This window comes from Budorcas taxicolor, chromosome 22 (assembly GCF_023091745.1).
Source record: "Budorcas taxicolor isolate Tak-1 chromosome 22, Takin1.1, whole genome shotgun sequence".
Lineage (NCBI taxonomy): Eukaryota > Metazoa > Chordata > Mammalia > Artiodactyla > Bovidae > Budorcas > Budorcas taxicolor.
Window position 1 is genome coordinate 7,644,917 of NC_068931.1, and position 17,430 is coordinate 7,662,346.

The 17,430-nt window shown below is 40.6% G+C and overlaps 1 protein-coding gene across 1 annotated transcript in view; it reads left to right on the forward strand.

Annotated features, from left to right (window-relative positions):
• The window catches only part of RTTN (rotatin), a 106,673-nt gene that overhangs the window by 28,034 nt on the left and 61,209 nt on the right, over positions 1–17,430 (forward strand). Inside the window, exons 14-24 of the mRNA XM_052660402.1 lie at positions 1,272–1,398; positions 3,065–3,190; positions 3,699–3,815; positions 4,639–4,778; positions 7,826–7,997; positions 9,593–9,692; positions 11,659–11,747; positions 12,325–12,442; positions 14,032–14,128; positions 14,756–14,824; positions 17,219–17,407. Of these exons, the coding sequence (XP_052516362.1) occupies positions 1,272–1,398; positions 3,065–3,190; positions 3,699–3,815; positions 4,639–4,778; positions 7,826–7,997; positions 9,593–9,692; positions 11,659–11,747; positions 12,325–12,442; positions 14,032–14,128; positions 14,756–14,824; positions 17,219–17,407 (1,344 nt within the window). The remainder of the gene's footprint in view (positions 1–1,271; positions 1,399–3,064; positions 3,191–3,698; positions 3,816–4,638; positions 4,779–7,825; positions 7,998–9,592; positions 9,693–11,658; positions 11,748–12,324; positions 12,443–14,031; positions 14,129–14,755; positions 14,825–17,218; positions 17,408–17,430) is intronic.

Here is a 17,430-nt window from a genome sequence, read left to right on the forward strand (position 1 = left end):
TTTATTTTTCTATCTCTCTCCTGCTCTGTCAAGTCAGTCACCTCACATAATTACCCAGTGAGAACTACATTGAAGATTTACTCTTAATACATATCAAGTGTACAAGACAGCATTATTAACCATGGTCCCCAAAACGTACCTGCCCCGTGTAACTGCAACCTTGTGTCTTTGACCCACATCTCTGCATTTCATCCGGTCCCTGGCAGTCACCAGTTCTACATTCTGCTCCTATGAGTTGACTTTTGTAGATTCCACATATAGGTCAGATCATACAGTATTTGTTTTTCTGTTTCTTGGCCCATGCCACTTAGCATGTCGTTCAGCTTTGTCTGTATTGTCACAAATAATAGGATTTCCTTCCGTTTTCAGGCTGAATGGTATTCCATTATGGGGCTTCCCTGGTGGCTCAGTGGTAGAGAATCTGCTTGCCAGTCCTGGAGACACAGGTTCAATCCCTGGGTCAGGAAGACCCCGTAGAGAAGGAAATGGCAACCCACTCCAGTATCCTTGCCTAGAGACCCCATGGACAGAAGAGCCGGGTGGGCTACAGTCCATGGGATTGCAAAGAGCTGGACGTGACTTAGGGACTAAACAACAGCAGTATTCCATTGTACATATTTAAACACTGATTATTTTCATGTATTGGCTATTGTGAATAATTCTAGAGTGAGCATGGGACTGCAGATATATCTTTGAGAAACCAATGTCGTTCCCTTTGGTTACATACTTAACAGTGGGACTGCTGGCTCATATGGTAGTTCTATTTTTAGTTCTTAGAGGAACTTCCATACTGTTTTCCATAATGGCTATACCATTTTACATTCTAAATATAATTTTCTAAAGACTTTTTTTTTGTACTCTTCAAGAGAGAATATTCTCTTTCTTAAAGCAAGTCATGTGCTGTTACTTCAGTCGTGTCTGACTCTTTGCTACCCGCATGCACTGTAGCCCACCAGGCTCCTCTAAGCATGGGATTTCCCAGGCAAGAATATTGGAGTGGGTTGCCATTTCCTTCTCCAGGGAATCTTCCCAACCCAGGGATCGAACTCTCATCTCCCGTATTCTTTTACCACTGAGCCACCTGGGAAGCCCACCTTGTTTTAAGTCTACTTAAAACAAGTAAACTTGGCTAAATATTAATTCTAGTTTGGTTAAAGAAGACCCCAGGTGGAGGAATTGGAGTGGGAAGAAATCCCGTTCACTGTGCTTTTCAATGTCATGTGTAGTAACTTACTTGCCTTAGATTTCTTGGATGTTTACCTTCCTACCAGCTGGAAGTCCGTGCAGGCCAGTCCTTTACTACAGGGAGAAAGTCAGAAGGTGTTTCTGCGGATGTTGTCTCACCCTTTGCTGCAAGTGAAAGTTGAAACTTACCACTGCTGTCTGGAAATTGTTAAGGTAGGTTGTTTTGGTTTTTGTGGGTTTTTTTTTGGGGGGGAAGCATTAACAGTGGATTCTCTTATTATTAAAACACTAAAACTAAGAATTATTACCATAAAAATAGATGGTAATTATTAGTCAACTCTAAAAAATTTATATTATTGCATGCGTGCTATGTGTGTGTGTGCGTGCGCACTAAGTCACTTCAGTCATGTCTGACTCTTTGTGACCCTATGGACCATAGCCTGCTAGGCTCCTCTGTCCTTGGGATTCTCCAGGCAAGAATACTGGAGTGGATTACTGTACCCTCCTTCAGGAGATCGTCCCGACCCAAGGATTGAACCCGTGTCTCTTAAGTCTCCTGCATTGGCAGGCAGATTCTTTACTGCTAGCGCCTTCTGGGAAGCCCCCCAAAATTGTTAGTCAACTCTGAAAACTTTATACTATTAAATTCTGTAACTGCAAACTTGGTAAGTCTAGCATCTGAATTGCTTTATTAGAAGTTTTATTAAGAATTACATTTATGTTGTATTATTTAATGATGGAAAAATTATAAGGGAAAGTTGACTTCTATCAAGTATTCAAAGTGATTTCTATGCACAGGAAAAGTTTTAGGTTATTACAGCTTAAATTTTGCAGTTTCAGATCTGTTTTCTTAGTAATATTTTTCTTTTCTTTCTTTTGAAACAAATATTTCCTATATTTTAAAGTATAAAATATTTTAGGATAGAGTAGTACATAAATATTAACTATTTTGATATTGAAAAGAACACTGTACAAAGGACAATATAGAAAAATATATATGTTCCCATGTACTCTTGAAAATGTCCTCTTGTACTCAATACTTTTATAAGTACTATCTAGGTATAATGTGTACGTTTTGCCATTTTTACCTATCATTTTTTTTTGCAGGGAAGTAAAAATATTAGTTACAACTGAGGCTTCTTTCCTTTCGCCACCAATATAACTATTCTTAAAAGTTGGTGTTTATCCTTCCCATCCATGTGTTTTACATACATGTCTCTATAAATCATATATATTATTGTTTCTGCCTTTTTAAAGTAAATAATTTCATGCTGTACACATGTATTTATGGCCTGTTCTTTTCATTCAATCTACCTAGTTCATTCATCTTAACTGCTCTTTACTTTGAATGTATTTTCTTCTGTTTATAGTTAAGTATTTAGGTTTGGTCTACTTTTTACTGAAATTAAGTTTTTCAGTATTTTTAATAACAGTCTGTAAATGATAGTGCATGTTTGAAAATGTCTTGATTTCATCTTACTCCTGAATGATTGATTAGCTGAATATAGAATTGTAGATGGACTGCTGTTTTTTCTTAGCACTTTTCCAATACTCCTTTGCTCTTGATAGGCTTCTGTCACTGTTGAGAAGTCTGCTGTCAGTTAAATTATAATTTCTTTGTATTTTTTTCCCCTCTACCTGCTTTTAAGATCTTTTCCTTATCTCTGCTGTTCTTCAGTTTCATTGCAGTATGACTTTGTAATAGGTATGTCATGCAGACTCAAAACTTGTCAAGAGAATCTTTATCTCCTACCAGTTTAAAAGAAAAGTTTTAGTGACTTAAGTACTAAAATTGGATTTGAATTATAAAGAGAAGAAAGAGGAATCCTTTGGAAAAATCAGTGTCACTGATTTTTAAAAACTTTGTATTATTTTGCAGGAGTGTTTAGGCATCCATAATATCAGTAAACCTGTGTCTTCCCTTTGTAATGGAATTCATTTTCTACTTCACCCAAAAGTTCTGTATGAAATCTCTGCATTTGGCATTCAAGAGCCCAAAAATGAGGTATGGCATGTTAAGAGGAAGTGTCAATACAAAAGAGTAATTCTGTAGATAGTCAGCTAAATCAAGGTAATATTCTAATGTAACAAGATAGTAGGATGAGAAAGTAAAAAGAAACTTGTCTTTGATGTGTGGGTTCAGTTAAATTGTTGTTTAAAAAATGTTTAAAAAAATGAGGCTCAAAATATAGGACATCCTTGTTCTCAGAGAGCTCAGATCAAACTGTAAGTTTTCATGTAAGGTATAGGGATGAGGCAGTAGTTGTAGTAAGAGTATTCCCATAAGAAACATTTTTATTCAGTGGGAAAGTGTACATTAAAGAGGAAAAGGGAAACCATTAAAAGGGGGAAAACCTGGTTGAGGACAGAGTGTAAGATGATGCTGTGGACATAGGAGTCTGAAGGAAGAGGTGCTGACTGTAGCAGCTTTCCAGACTTCGCATGGAGTGTCCCAGGTACGTAAGATGACTTGGCGGCCACCTCACTGGACTGCTGTCCGTGTTGTTGGGCAGGTGAGCGCTGCAGCCAAGGCCATCCTGGTGCACCTGCTGCAGGGCCAACTGAGGGTGACGGCGCCGACCTGGAACAAGTTCATCGAGTCCCTGTGCCCCGTCATCCCCGTGCTGCAGGTACTCTGCGCTCACCCGCCTAGGCCACCGTTTCTGGTCGGTGAGCATGACTGATTGAAACGCACGCCGTGGGGGAGACGAGACGCTGGGGTGCTGTGTGTCTGGGTGTGAGGTTAAGAAGTGAGGCACTGGCCTTCGGCACCGACTGTGAAAAATAGAGCTCAGCCTCATGTAAAGGCTTATAGGCAAAGCTAACCATGCTTTTCAAGCAGGCTTGATAGAATGAAACTGGCTTCTTGGATTCTTCTTGTTTATATATGGATTAGCGTGATAGGTTGATTACTGAGCTCTCAGAGAGCCAGCTTTGTTAGCAGCCCTTCTGGGCTCAAGTAAAGGAGTGAGGGGCATGCAGGGGCCTCCTCCCTTGGATGAGAAGGTAGGGAAGATGGGAAAGGCCCACCCTCACAGGAGCCATCCTTCAGAAGACAGATCCGGGGCCTCCGGCCACCGCAAGACTGCTCCTGTCTTCCTGCAGGCGCTCCCGCTGCTTGTGTGGGGTGGGAGGTGCAGGGGGCAGCTCTGAAGATCTGCAGGGGCCCCATCCAGGGCAGCCCCACAGATTGACTCCTGGAGAAAAATTAGCACATGTCAGGAGGGTTGGCACATTTTGCTGAAGTTCTCCAGTATTATTTTTTAAATACAGTTGAATGTAGGCTTCTTACTTCATGTCGGTTATTTTGAAAAGTCCTTATTCAACTGAATTGAAAGAAATTTGTGAGTTGCCTGACAGGTCAACACAGTTTCTTAATTTCAAGGTAAACAGTCAAGCAGCATGTTATGTATACAGTCAAATCATAACTTGCCTCTTGATGAAATCTGTTAGGGCTACGCCGACACTGAAGATCCTCTGGGGAAATGCATCCTCCACCTCAGCGGAGAGAGTCCGGAGACCGACGAAGGGGTGCTCCCCTCTGCCGCCCGGCTGAAGTCCATGCTGCGGCTCCTGCTGGTGAAGAAGCCCTCGTAAGTAGAGCAGGTCCTCTGAGTGTGCGGGGCCACGGGAGCATTCTGGGAAATGAGTGAACCTGTGTGGAACCAGAGAAGGTCAGGGAGAGCGCTTCTCTTATCAGAGGGCCCCATGGGCGGTCTTGTGGATGCTTTCCTCGGTGCCCCATCCTCCTCCAGCCTCGGCGCTTGGTCCGCCCATGTTGTGGCTGCGCCACGCTCACTGCTGGTCACAGCACTGCTGCAGGCGGGGTGGAGCCGGGCAGAGAAGCAGATGCAGGAACTGTAGAGTGTTCGCACTGTCTTTTCTCTTTAGAAATTGTTAGCCTCATGGAGTGAAACTTCTCCAGTGAAATATTTTTTCTGAAAATTAAAGTTTTTCATGAAAGTGTGGTGGACCGGTTGCCTCACATACCAGGGTCTGTTGTTGCTGTTCAGCCACTCAGACGTGTCTGACTCTGCAACCCCATGGACTGTGTCATGCCAGTCCATCACCAGTTCCTGGAGCTTACGAGCGTGTGGGTATATTTTCATCTTGTTTAGCTTGTCCTCTTACTAGGCAAACTGAAGAAGTGCCCTTTCCTCCACTATTCGTGTGTCATTTTAACTAAAAGGAGAAGAGGAGAGAAGGATTGTCTTTCTTTCTTCTCGGTCAGTGCAGCATGAATCTTCTGTTACTCTCTTGGTGTAGCAGGGGTTAGATTTTCCCTCACCAAGAAGAGAAAAAACACTTAAATGTCCAGATGGATCAGCAGTGATGACGAGAAAGGAAAGGCTGGAAAGGCTGGGGGACATAGACAAGACGTTCTCTTGACGATGGGTAATTTTGTTTTCCCCTTATCTAGTCAGGATGATACAGTGGCTTCTTTGTCAACAGGCAGTCAGATGACAAAATAAGGAAGTAGATGAAATAAAGTGAAACAATAAGAGAATGGAAGGAGGAAAATAGGGAGATTGTAAGAGCATGTGCATCGTGCAGAGAGGAAGCTGTGGGTGATGCTGGAGCGGGTGGGGCAGACGGGGTCAGTGTGCGTGTGCTCCTTGGGATCAGGCTTCTGCAGGTGCTCCCTAGGCAGTGTCTTTGTTACTACTGTGCTCATTTAGTACTCCCTTCCTCAAATTTGGTGATTTAGCAAAACAGATGTTTATTTCTGGATCGCCTTTCCCAGCCGAAAGTCTCCAGGTAAACAGAAACGCTGTTCTCAAGCAGGACATTCTAGTGGCTTAGAGATCCCCTCCCAGGAGCCAAGGGCTCGGGTAAGGTAATTTTCAGTTACACAGAGCTCAAAGCAGTGTAAATCAGTGTGTAATTGTTTTCATTATTTGACTAATCCTCTCTCATCTCACCAGACCATAAACTCTATTAGGCAGGAACACTGTCTCCTGGCTAATCTTTACATCCTCAGACCTTCATTGACCACCTTGGGCATAAATATGCTCAAAATACATTCATTGAAAGAAATAAGTGTGGGGCAATAATCGAATTCTGGTGCTCTTGCTAAACCAGAAAATGCGAAGTTTGTCTCCCAGAGGAAGAGATGCATAAATCCATGCTTGCCGTGTTCCCCTTTAGCCTTTTCCCTGGGGGTGGTGGCTGCCCCTGCACCAGTGACCCCAGACACTAATGCAGAGCATGGGCCCAAAGGAAGAGCGTCATGTGGGTGACACAGCAGAGGGGAGAGGGAGCTTTGCCTGCCTTCCCACACCGTCTTGAGCAAATATGTGCCCTTCAAAGATGGTACCTGCTCGTAATACAGTAAATTTCTGCTTTCTGTTGATTTGGGGAGCACTTGAGGACTGTGGTTGGCTGTAACCTGGCAGCACACTACACAGACACGACACGGCCCTTCTAGAACTGGGCATGTAACTGAGAGGAGAGATCGTGTCAGTCATACTTCATCACTAATTGTAACAAAGCGAGATCAGTGACGGGGACTTCAGGGTGGCGAAACACAGGCTTGCTGTGGTAGGGAGGCCTGCGTGGGTGTGCAGGTTTTAACTGTAATCTCCCAAGTGGAACCTGAAACCTGGAACTTGGATTACCGCTTAGAATGTCCCAGTGTCCATGTAGTTCAAGAACCTGTCTCAGTATTCTCCAACTCATTGCTGCTTGTCCACTTGATGGTTCTAGTTTTCCATTTCAGTTGGTGATGGACAGGGAGGCCTGGCGTGCTGCGGTTCATGGGGTCGCAAAGAGTCGGATACGACTTGAGCAACTGAATTGAACTAATAGTGTGCAGCAGTCAGCCTTTTCTTGAAATCTTCTACCTTCCCACTCAACTGGCTTTAAAGCTAATCAAGTCCAGATAAAATAGAGTTTTGATGGGAGCTAGAAGTATTTGCATTTTCATATTTGAGGGGATCTATTTCACTCCAAATATCTCACTTTAGCTATTAATGTGATTACTCTCCTGAAGGTTTGGCCTGTTGTCTGGACTGTGTTCCTGCGTCTGTGATAGTTTTCATGATTGATTGAGGTAAATCACTTGACATGGAGGCTGGAGTCAGGATTTTTAATTTGGAGTTGAGGCGATATTGACTGTGAAGTTTGCAGTCACAGTGAGTCTGCATCTTCTCTTGTAATTATCAATTATTCTTTATTTCTGCTGCCTATTTATAAATATAAAATGCAAGAATAATTGTAGATACACAGTAAATATTTTAATAGAAAAAGTAAAATGTCATGTATAATTTCAGTATAGTAGAAAATGAAAAAGTGAAAGTGTTAGTCACTCAGTCATGTCTGCTCTTTGTGACCCCATGGACTGTAGCCTGCCAGGCTCCTTTGTCAATGGAATTCTTAAGGCAAGAGTACTAGAGTGAGTATCCATTTCCTTCTCCAGGGCATCGTCCCAACCCAGGGGTTAAACCTGTGTCTCCAGCATTGCAAGCAGATTCTTTACCATCTAAGCCACAAGGGAAGCATAAACATAGCTGATAATTGTGTTGATTTGTGATGATTCTTTGTGATTATGGGGCTTTCTAATTTCTATACTTAGTTTTTTTCAGCCATTTATATTCAGTTTATGTTACAAAAGATTGACTTAAAGACTTTGTTTCTGCAGGGTCCGGGTGCTGGCATTAAAGCTCTTAGCATCTTACCTTACAAGGGAAGAGGGGGCTGATACCAAGCGCCCTTCAATAGACGCCAGAGTTCTCTCCAGAGTTACTAATTTATTTATTGTGAAAAAACCTATTGAACTCAAATTGGATGACCGAAGAGAACTGATGATTAAGGTGACTCTAACTTTCAAGTTTATTCATTTGTTTATAACTGTGTGATTTGTTTTGTGTTACATTCTTTATTCCATTATACATCAGATAGGGAGAGAAGGGGTAGCTTCACGTGTGAAGCTGAAGTTGTATCCTGGCTTTTTCTGGCTTCTGGATACATTTGTTTATTGAACAGATATTTCTTGACTGCCCATTGTATGCCAGGCATCATGGCCCTTTTCATTGAGAATATATGCTGGAAAGGCAAATTGATTTGAATAGAATCTTAAACACAGCATAAGGCTAATCTTGAGGAAAGAAATTCTGTGATGACTCTTAAAAACAAACGTCACTGACATAAAAACTATTCTTTCTCTTCTCTTGGAAATATTCAAAAAAGAAAATATTCCTGTGATAAAATTTTTCAGCCTTTTCATCACAGGAAAATAATATAGAAGTCAAAGGCAGTTTCTCTTAAATATTACAGTGGTTCTGAGATATTTTTGTTAATCTCTTTTTCTGAATCTTTGGCTTTTCCCCTCTCTTCAGAGGTTTAGCCTTCATCTCCTGTCTGCCCAGGGCTGCACCCGAATCATGGCAGACTTGTGGGATCAGTAACAGCTTGCTGTCGGTTATCTTCATTGGTTCATTCCCAGGTTTCATAGCTTCTCCTGTGACTCCAAGTGTGCAGTCCGGCGGTTTTATTTAAGTCTAGACCAGCCCTTGAGGCCTGTGTCAGTGCTGTAGAGCCACACATAATACAATGGATTTTTAAATGGGGAAACACGCTCAGCGTTCTCCTACCCTGAGTGTTTGGGGCCATGTCATGGTCCTGACAGGTGGTTGGAGAACCTTCCGTGGACCGGATACCAGGTCCTGTTGGGGTCATCCTGTGTACTGAGCCCCTGGTGTCACTCCTGGCCCTGTGTGTGGTGTGGGGGAAGGAGTGGCTTCTAGAACTCTCTTTCCCGAGTCCACGTTAGGGCTGCAGATGGCAGTGGGTGGGAGGAAGGAAGAGTGTGGTCTGTGTCCTTTTCCCTCCCCTGCTCCTGTTACGTTTTGCGTCCTTAGACTCTCTCCTGGCAGGAAGCGACGTTTGGGGACTCGTACGGGGCAGGGGCTGGTCAGAGAGCTGGGCAGCCCACCCCAGAGAGCTCTCTGCTCCAGGGTGCTTTAGAGGGGAACGGGAGTGGGCCAGGGGAACTCCAGCTGGTGGCCTCTGGGAGCAGCAGAGAAACCCCGAGTCACACTGGGGTTGACTCACATATCTTGGGTCACTGTTCTCAGGCTAGCAGGCTACCACCTGGAGTGATGTTGTGTAACTTGAATATTTTCTTTGAAATAGTTAGAAGTGGCTGCTAATGGGTTGTGAATGACTTCCTGGCAAAAATGTACATCAAGAGGAGAGGCTTATTTGACATGATGACTCTTTGTTTTAGATCCTAACTCCCTCTCTGACCTAGCACATCTTTCTTCCAAATATAAATATATCGATTACTTAAATAAGTTGGCTTTTGAGCTTTTTGTTTTATGGTATGAACTATTGAATTCTGTAGAATTTTACTGGAGAATTGGAAGTAGATGGAAAAATAATTTTCTTTTTTCTTTTTGGTTTTCAGTTGGAGACTGTTGAAAAGGTGTATGAAATCTTTGTCTCAGATGATATTGATCTTGTTTTGAGAAAGTCAGCCGCAGAGCAGTTAGTGGTGATTATGCAAGGTACTGTCTAAGGAACATGCTGCTGAGAATGGAATTTCAGGTTGCTGCATACAGTAGTGCCAGGGATTGGCAAACTGTGGTTTGTAGGCCATTCTGACCTGTGGCCTGTTTTTCTTAACAGCCTTCAAGTTAAGGGTGATGTTTATGTTTTTAACACATGTGCAACAAAGGCCATATGTGGCCCACAAAGCCTGATATATTTACTATCTATTTCTTTACAGAAAAAAGTTTGCTGACCTCTTGTTTAGATTATCATTATTTGCCCTGTGGAATGTCATTTGATAAGATTATCTTCCTTTTAAAATGTTGATATAAATTCAAACAGTAAATTGCATCTTCCTTTCTCACTTCACCTAGTACGTTGTGTTCTGTTTGTTCCCTCTTGCTTAAAGAAATAAATCAAATTGTGCTTTTTGGGTAGGTAAGAAGAATAATGTACTGTAACTATGTATTTTCTTTAAAGGCTTATTTTTGAAAAGAAGTAGCAGAATGTACTCTTACCTTGTTTGTAGTGTTGTAATTCTTAGTTTTTAGTTTTTTCCTATATGTGATGTATGTAATTTATTGTTAATGTTTGAAAGAAGTACCTTTGCATTTACATAAAAGTATTTTTTTTTCAGCTTGGAAGGTGGGATATGATGAATGTTACCATCCTGATTGGGAGGAGAGAGTAACATGGAAAGGCATATTCAACATATTTGTGGTTTTAATAACAGTAGTTGAAACTACAGAAAATCAGGCTCAAGCAAATGTGGAAAGCCTACGCTAAGAAGATTAAAAAAAGCTTTTAGAGAGTATTCTTTTGGTATTGTCTCATATTTCAAAAAGAAAGCTCATAAGTTGGTATGCACTGTATTGGAGGGTAGTGGAGCTGCCTTTTAAAGTGGCAGTTGAAGACAGTTACAGTGATAGCTACTAATTCAATATCAACTTTATGTTTGTATGTTTTTCCTTAATGAGAATATAGGAGGACAAATTAAGAAAATTTGTCTGCAAGTTATGAAATACTTATATCTAACTTAGAAGCAATGAGAGTTTTTGGTCCTAATGATGTCTCTAGTACCTGTGTGTGTATACGTCTTAATGTTTTAGGGTGGCTTTTTAATAGAATACCACAGACTGGGTGATTTATAAACAACAGAAATTTATTCTCACAGCTCTGGAGGCTGAAAGTCCAAGGTTACGGTGCTGTACATTCAGTGTCTGGTGAGGGCCCGTTTCTTGGTTCATAGTTGGCTGTCTTCCTCCTGTGTCCTTACATGGAGAAGGGGCAACAAAGCTCTCCTCTTTTTATCAGGACACTAATCTCATTCACGAAGCCTCCACCCTCATGATTGGTGACCTCCCAGAAGCCCCACCTCCTGGAACCTCCACCTTGGAGACTGGCTTTCACACAGATGGGCTCTGTGAGGACACAGACACTCAGACCGTGCAGTGTGTGCACACATATCCGCATGAATATGTTGAAGTTCTTTAGAAATATGTAGAATATATTACAGACCCTTTCTTTTGTATTTGCTGTTAAGAGTTTGAGATTAAAGAACTTGTGTTAATAGAAAAATCATGTTGCAAGTGATATTTACACATTCGCTTGTGGAGAATCTAAACGTTTTGAGATGATGGATTTGGAAAAGAGAAGAAATTCCAATGAAAGAACCAAAAATAATTTTCCATGTGCAAATTAAAGGAGTCATTTGTTTACTTAAAATTCTAGTACTTTTCAGAATCTGGCTAGTTCATTTAATGATTCTTTTTAAATAGTTTCTTTACATTATAGAAGATGTGCTTGTTACTTAAAAGTTTTCAAATTGTTGAGATGTGTATAAAGTAAAAAGTTGAAGCTGTCATCCTCTAATTTTCAGCTATTTTTAACAGTTTGAAAGTTGTGTAGATGTCTGTTCTGTATTTTTAAGACTATAGAAAATGTTCTTTAATTTTTAGTAACTTTTTTTTTTTTGGTCTACAGATATTAAAATGCATGCTGTGGTGAAAAAATTGCACCTAGTTGACAAGATAATTGAGTATTTAAGTGAATGTGTGGGTCAGGATGGTGAGGTAAGACATATTTTTACAGACTGCAGTTTTTATTAATTAAATTTGAAATGAATTCACCTGGATTTGGATGAGTTCTTGGAGTGTCAGTCTCGAATAACACCCACAACCTGTTCTTTTTTTTTTTTTAATTTCTTAGAAGTGAGGTCTCTAAAGGAAAAGTAACCTTAAAATTTATATTAGATGTATAAGCATAAGTATATACAAAACTTATTTTTAGTGGAAAACAATTCTTACTGTTTGCATTTTAGTTTCACATAATTTTGGTGAAAAAGCATGAATTTAGAATAAGATAGTGTTATATTGGAGCTTCCCAGGTGGCACAGCTGGAAAGAATCTGCCTGTAATGCAGGTTTGATCCTTGGGTCGGGAAGATTCCCCTGGAGGAGGAAATGGCAACCCACTCCAGTATTCTTGCCTGGAGAATCCCATGGACAGAGGAGCCTGGCGGGCTGCAGTCCATGGGGTCACAGAGTGGGACGCGACTGAGCACACACGCACGCACACACATATGCAAAGTATATTTTATCTCATCTTAAAACTGATGACCATAGACAACTGTGTTTCCCCCGCCGGCCAGGTGGTGGAGTGCCTGGCTCAGCCGAGCCTCACGCTCCTGAGGAAGGTCCTCTGCGCCGACCCGGTCCTGCGAGTTTCTCTGTCCCAGCAGACTTCTGTCCTGACCCTGCTCTTCAGAGGTACATAAATTCTGATAGCAAGGAGCTCAGTCTTAAGCTTTAAGTGTTTATTCTTTAACTGTAGGTGACATTTACTTTCTACTTTACTAACAGAATACCAAAGTGGGTATGCCGGTAAAAGAATCCATCGCAGTGGAAAATGTTTAACACTTTTGTGGAAATTTTCTTAAAATCCTGTTTCAGAGTAGGCCTCACAGCCGGGAGGGCTGAAGCCTCTGGCGGCTCCCTGCGCGGTGAGGTAGCCATCAGGAGTGGTCAGCTCTCACCCATAAAGCGATGGGCTAAAGCTCATGTCACCACTGCCTTCTTTCCAGCATCTGTTTCCTCTCTATTGTTTTATTTTGTGCCTTTAGATCTGATGCTTTGCTGAGATAACCGCTTACATCCTTAAACTGGCCTGAGTTATATAAACCCAGTCTGTGCGGAGTGGGAGCTAGACCATCCTCAATGGCTCTGAGCATCAATGTGTTATATTACATTTTATAAAGTGTGTGTTTTTTTTTTAAACCCCTTTCAGTTTGGTTGTAATTGAGTAGTGTATTTAGATGGGAAAACTCCATGTAATTTTGTTCTCTTTTTAAATTTTTCTTGCCTTTTCTGACTGTTCTCAGTAGAGAGCTTGCTAACATTATATGCTGTTTTCTTTCCTAGAAGTGTAGGCCACTGCTTTTAAATATTCTACGAGAAATGTCTTGATCGGATGTCTCAATATGCTTAACTTTGTCAGTTATTAAACATATTAAGAGATAAATGATACTTATGTTCAAAATATCCTTAGAATATAGTCATTTTATTTTAGCATTTTCTTGTTTTCTAATAATTCCTGCTTGTCAAGTTAATAGGACACAGTTTAAATAAGATTGATAAAGCTGCTAACCATGCTAACCAGGTAAAGTTCTAGAGACTCGGAGTGTTCGGCCTCATACATTTTGAGTAGTGTGTAAAAGTTTATAATTTTTTTATAGATTGATGTGGAAGAGTAGCAGTTATAGATCTGTAGTTTTCTTTCATCTCATTAATAATTATCTTCCTATTAATGTCATTCAGCAGAACTTAATTCCAGTTTACCATTTCTTTATGATTTTGATTTAAATTATTCAAGCAGTCAACTAATTATGAGTGCCTATTAGATTCAAAGGCGATTTCTAAGCTAACATAATCTGTACCCTTTTTAATACTTTTTCTGTCTCATTGATATTTCCAATCATTACTTAATTGAGTCTGAGAATAAATGATAATATCTCTCATTGATGAATTTAGTTTCAGGGCAAAGTTAGTTTTTTACCTAGGTACTCAACAAGGAAAATTCGTTACTCAGCAGACATTCGTTGACTGCATGCTGTGTGCTAGACCAGTAGTGTCTGTATCCTCCAAGTGTACTCTATTAACCTCTATTAACAAGCCCTGCAGAGATTTGCATAGATTTGAAAGGTTGAGAGCCACTGTTGTAGTAATGTCAGTTTGTCTGGGTTAACATTGCATTTCTCTGAGAATGGCATCTCTTCTTTTTGAGTTAAGATATTTTAAATTTGGGGTTTGTTCTTTTTTGAGGTGAAAATATAGAAGTTATGCTTCTTTTTATGTCTCAGTTTCCTTGATATTTCACGAAGATTGTACGATTGTGACTGAAGTTGGAGCATTGTTTTGTCTTCTGTTATTTGATGAAGTATCAAGAATGGATATGTGGTGAGCTATTAAACGAATTTTGCTCTGAAATATCTGTCTAAGGTTTCTGATGCAGTCTTGCAGCAATACATGGAACTTTCTGACTTAGGAAGCTTATGCTTTCCATGGTATGTCGTATGATTTTTGGTTTGAGTAGCAGTATTAAAAAGCACATTGGCTCAAAAAGTCACCCTGAACTTTACTTTTGAACATTACTAAGTACAAAATTTAATAATTACTATTGTAAATTCTATCATAAATGCATTTTTTAGTATATACTCTCAATTTTGTGTTTTTTTTTTTTTTCTTGACTAATTTAAAAAACCCTGGGGAAGATGTTTAGGATGGTAGCATCTGATTAACATTGACCTTCAGCAGGATTACTGGGAGGGAGACACGGAGGCCACCTGCCAGATAGCACTTGCATCGTCTGAGTCATTTCTTATATGGACTTCTTAAAGAAAAGCACTGTTTGCTCTTTATAAGTAGGTTGGGCAGTGGTGCCGTGCTGTAACTGGAGTCAATGACAGAATCAGGAGCATTTCTTGATCTGAGCGTTGGTCGAGGAGGGAAGCGGGTTGTGTTTGCTTGACATGATGACGGTCCACTCAGTTGTCTCTTTGCTTTTCTGTTTCTGCTGTGAAATAGGTCTGAGAGTCCTTCCTGCACACCATCTTCACCATCAGTCTTCAGTCTGCCTGTTTCAGTTTCTAGAAGGTAAAGAATTTCTTCCTTTGATTTTCTCAAAGGTAAAATACTGGTACTGAAAGGGAAACAAGACTCTGTGGTTTGTTAGAGTTTCATCTAGCTTTTCATCGCGTCTTGTAGCACTGTTCCGTCTCCTTCGTAGGGGGGCTTCTGAGGGCTCAGTAGGTGTGCAGCCCCCGTCACCAGATGTTTGGTTTGATGCTGTTCACGTCTACGGAAAGCTTGAGAGAACCGTGCAGTGAACACTCTCATACCCTGCAGTCTACATTCAGCAACTGTTAAGATGTAGGTCTTCCTCCCTCCCTCCCTCCCTCTCGCCAGCTCTTTCAATACATTTATTTATTTTTATGTAATCTTTTTCCCCAACCAGTTTAAAGATAAGTTTCAGACATAATCTTACTTCCCTCCCAATTACTCCAACATATACCTCCTTAAATAAAGACATTATCTTATATAACCACTGTATCATGAATGGTCACATTTAAGAAAATCAAAAGTAATTCTGTAATTTGATCCAGTTTCTCTAATTATATCCAAAATATCCTTCATGGATTTTTTTTTTTAAAGCAAGATCCAATCAGGTCATGAATTATATTTGGTATTCATCTTTCTTTAGACTTTTTAAAAAGTAAGTTGTTTTTATGGAAGTGTACACAAAGTTTACAAATCATAAGTTTTTCCTGATAAATACATGCGTGTATCTAACACACAGATTAAGGTACAAAATATCATTAGCATGCCGGAAACCACTTCATGCTTCTTCCTTACCTTCCTGTGCCCACAAAGGTAATTCTACTTTCATTTCTGTTATTATACATTGTTCTTGCACTTTATAAAGTATATTCTTGTCTTTTGCTTCTTTTGTTCAACTTGGGGAGATTTGTGTGTGTCATGTCAGGAAGCACTGTTGGGTTTTGTTTCATTGCTCTGTAGTATTCTGTGTGAGAGTATACAGCTGTGAGGTTTACATTCTACCACTGATGGACACTGGGTTGTTTTCTGTTTGGGGCTACTATGAATAAATAACTGCTAAGAATATTCTTGAACATATATGGTTCAGAGGGTATTTACACGTTTAACTTTAGTGGTGGTGGTGGTTTAGTCACTAAGTCGTGTCCGACTCTTGGGCTCCTAAACAGTATTCCAGAGTGGTGCACTGGAACCACCAAAGTGATTCACCCTCCCAGCTCCAATGTGGCAGTCCCTGCCGCTCCATACCACATATATGAAAACAACTTCTGGATCCCCACCAGGCACGTCCATCGTTCACCTTTGATTTCCCTATCTCAGACCTCACGTTAGCCATTTCTCTGAGGAGCCCTGGTTACTCCTAAGGAAAATTCCAATTTTTGAAATTTATCTTTTCTTAAATTGTGCAGTCTCATTTGTATACAGAGTCCTACCTTAGCCTCTTTCATTGAGATGCTTGAAGTGAAGAAGCATGCTAAAGTTCCTCTTAGAAATCCTACTCAAGAGTGTTTACCTGACAGTTACAAATATGTGAATTAGGAATTTGGGATTTATTTTATTAGCAAAATTCTTCTTTAACATGTGAGATGCTAGACATTGCTGTACTGTTAAACACTGTGAAATTAACTTTAAGAGAGGCTGCTGTTGAATATTTCTTAGGTCTAAAAATATTTGTAGGTTCTGTTGGTAACACAGAGTGATTGAATTTATTGAAGATGCCACTGTGTTCTCAAGCGAAAATAGTTAAGTTGTGATTCTGTCCGTTATTGACTGCTGTGAACACAGGCAATTCATTTAGCCTCTGTAAGTCTCATTTTGATAATGTGTAAAATGGATATCATACTGCCATGCCATGTAACTGAATAAAAGGTAACATACATTGTTAGCATACAGTAGACATTTGTGTTTCAGTTGAACACCATGTATGTGTTGTTCACTGTAGCCATGGGCCTTGATTTCGGGGGGTGTCAATTCCCTCTGCAAACAACTCTGATACAACAAAGTGAAGTCACTCAGTTGTGTCCGACTCTTTGCGACCCCATGGACTGTAGCCTACCAGGCTCCTCTGTCCATGGGATTTTCCAGGCAGTAGTACTGGAGTGGATTGCCATTTCCTTCTCCAGTGGATCTTCCCGACCCAGGGATGGAACCCAGGTCTCCTGCATTGTAGACAGACGCTTTACCGTCTGAGCCACCAGGGAAGTCCTACTGTGGTAAATGCTCAGGAAATTGTTTAATCAAGTGTTTTGGGAAGTTTGGAGTAGGGCAGAAGGATAAAGTGTGACAACTGCTAGAAATCGGGATCATGAGAGAGATTACAATCGTGTTATTGTAAAGTGGGAGGCATAGAACTAACTCTCCTTTGTGGCTCACCCTTTTGAGTAGCATTTAAGAATTTAAAAGTTCATGATTATTTTTATTCCTTTTCTTCAGGTATCATCTACCAGTGCATGTACTTGGCCACCATGCCGTGAGTCCTTACTCCATGGTGCTGCCGTTATCTGCTGACTCTTTGGCCTTGAAGCCGGTATCAGATATGCTGAGGATGGCTTGGAACCTGTCATGGTTTCACGGGAGTGACAGTGTGTTGAAGCAAGTGAACTCCGAAGCTGAGATCCATGAGTAAGTGTGACACATGTAGAAAA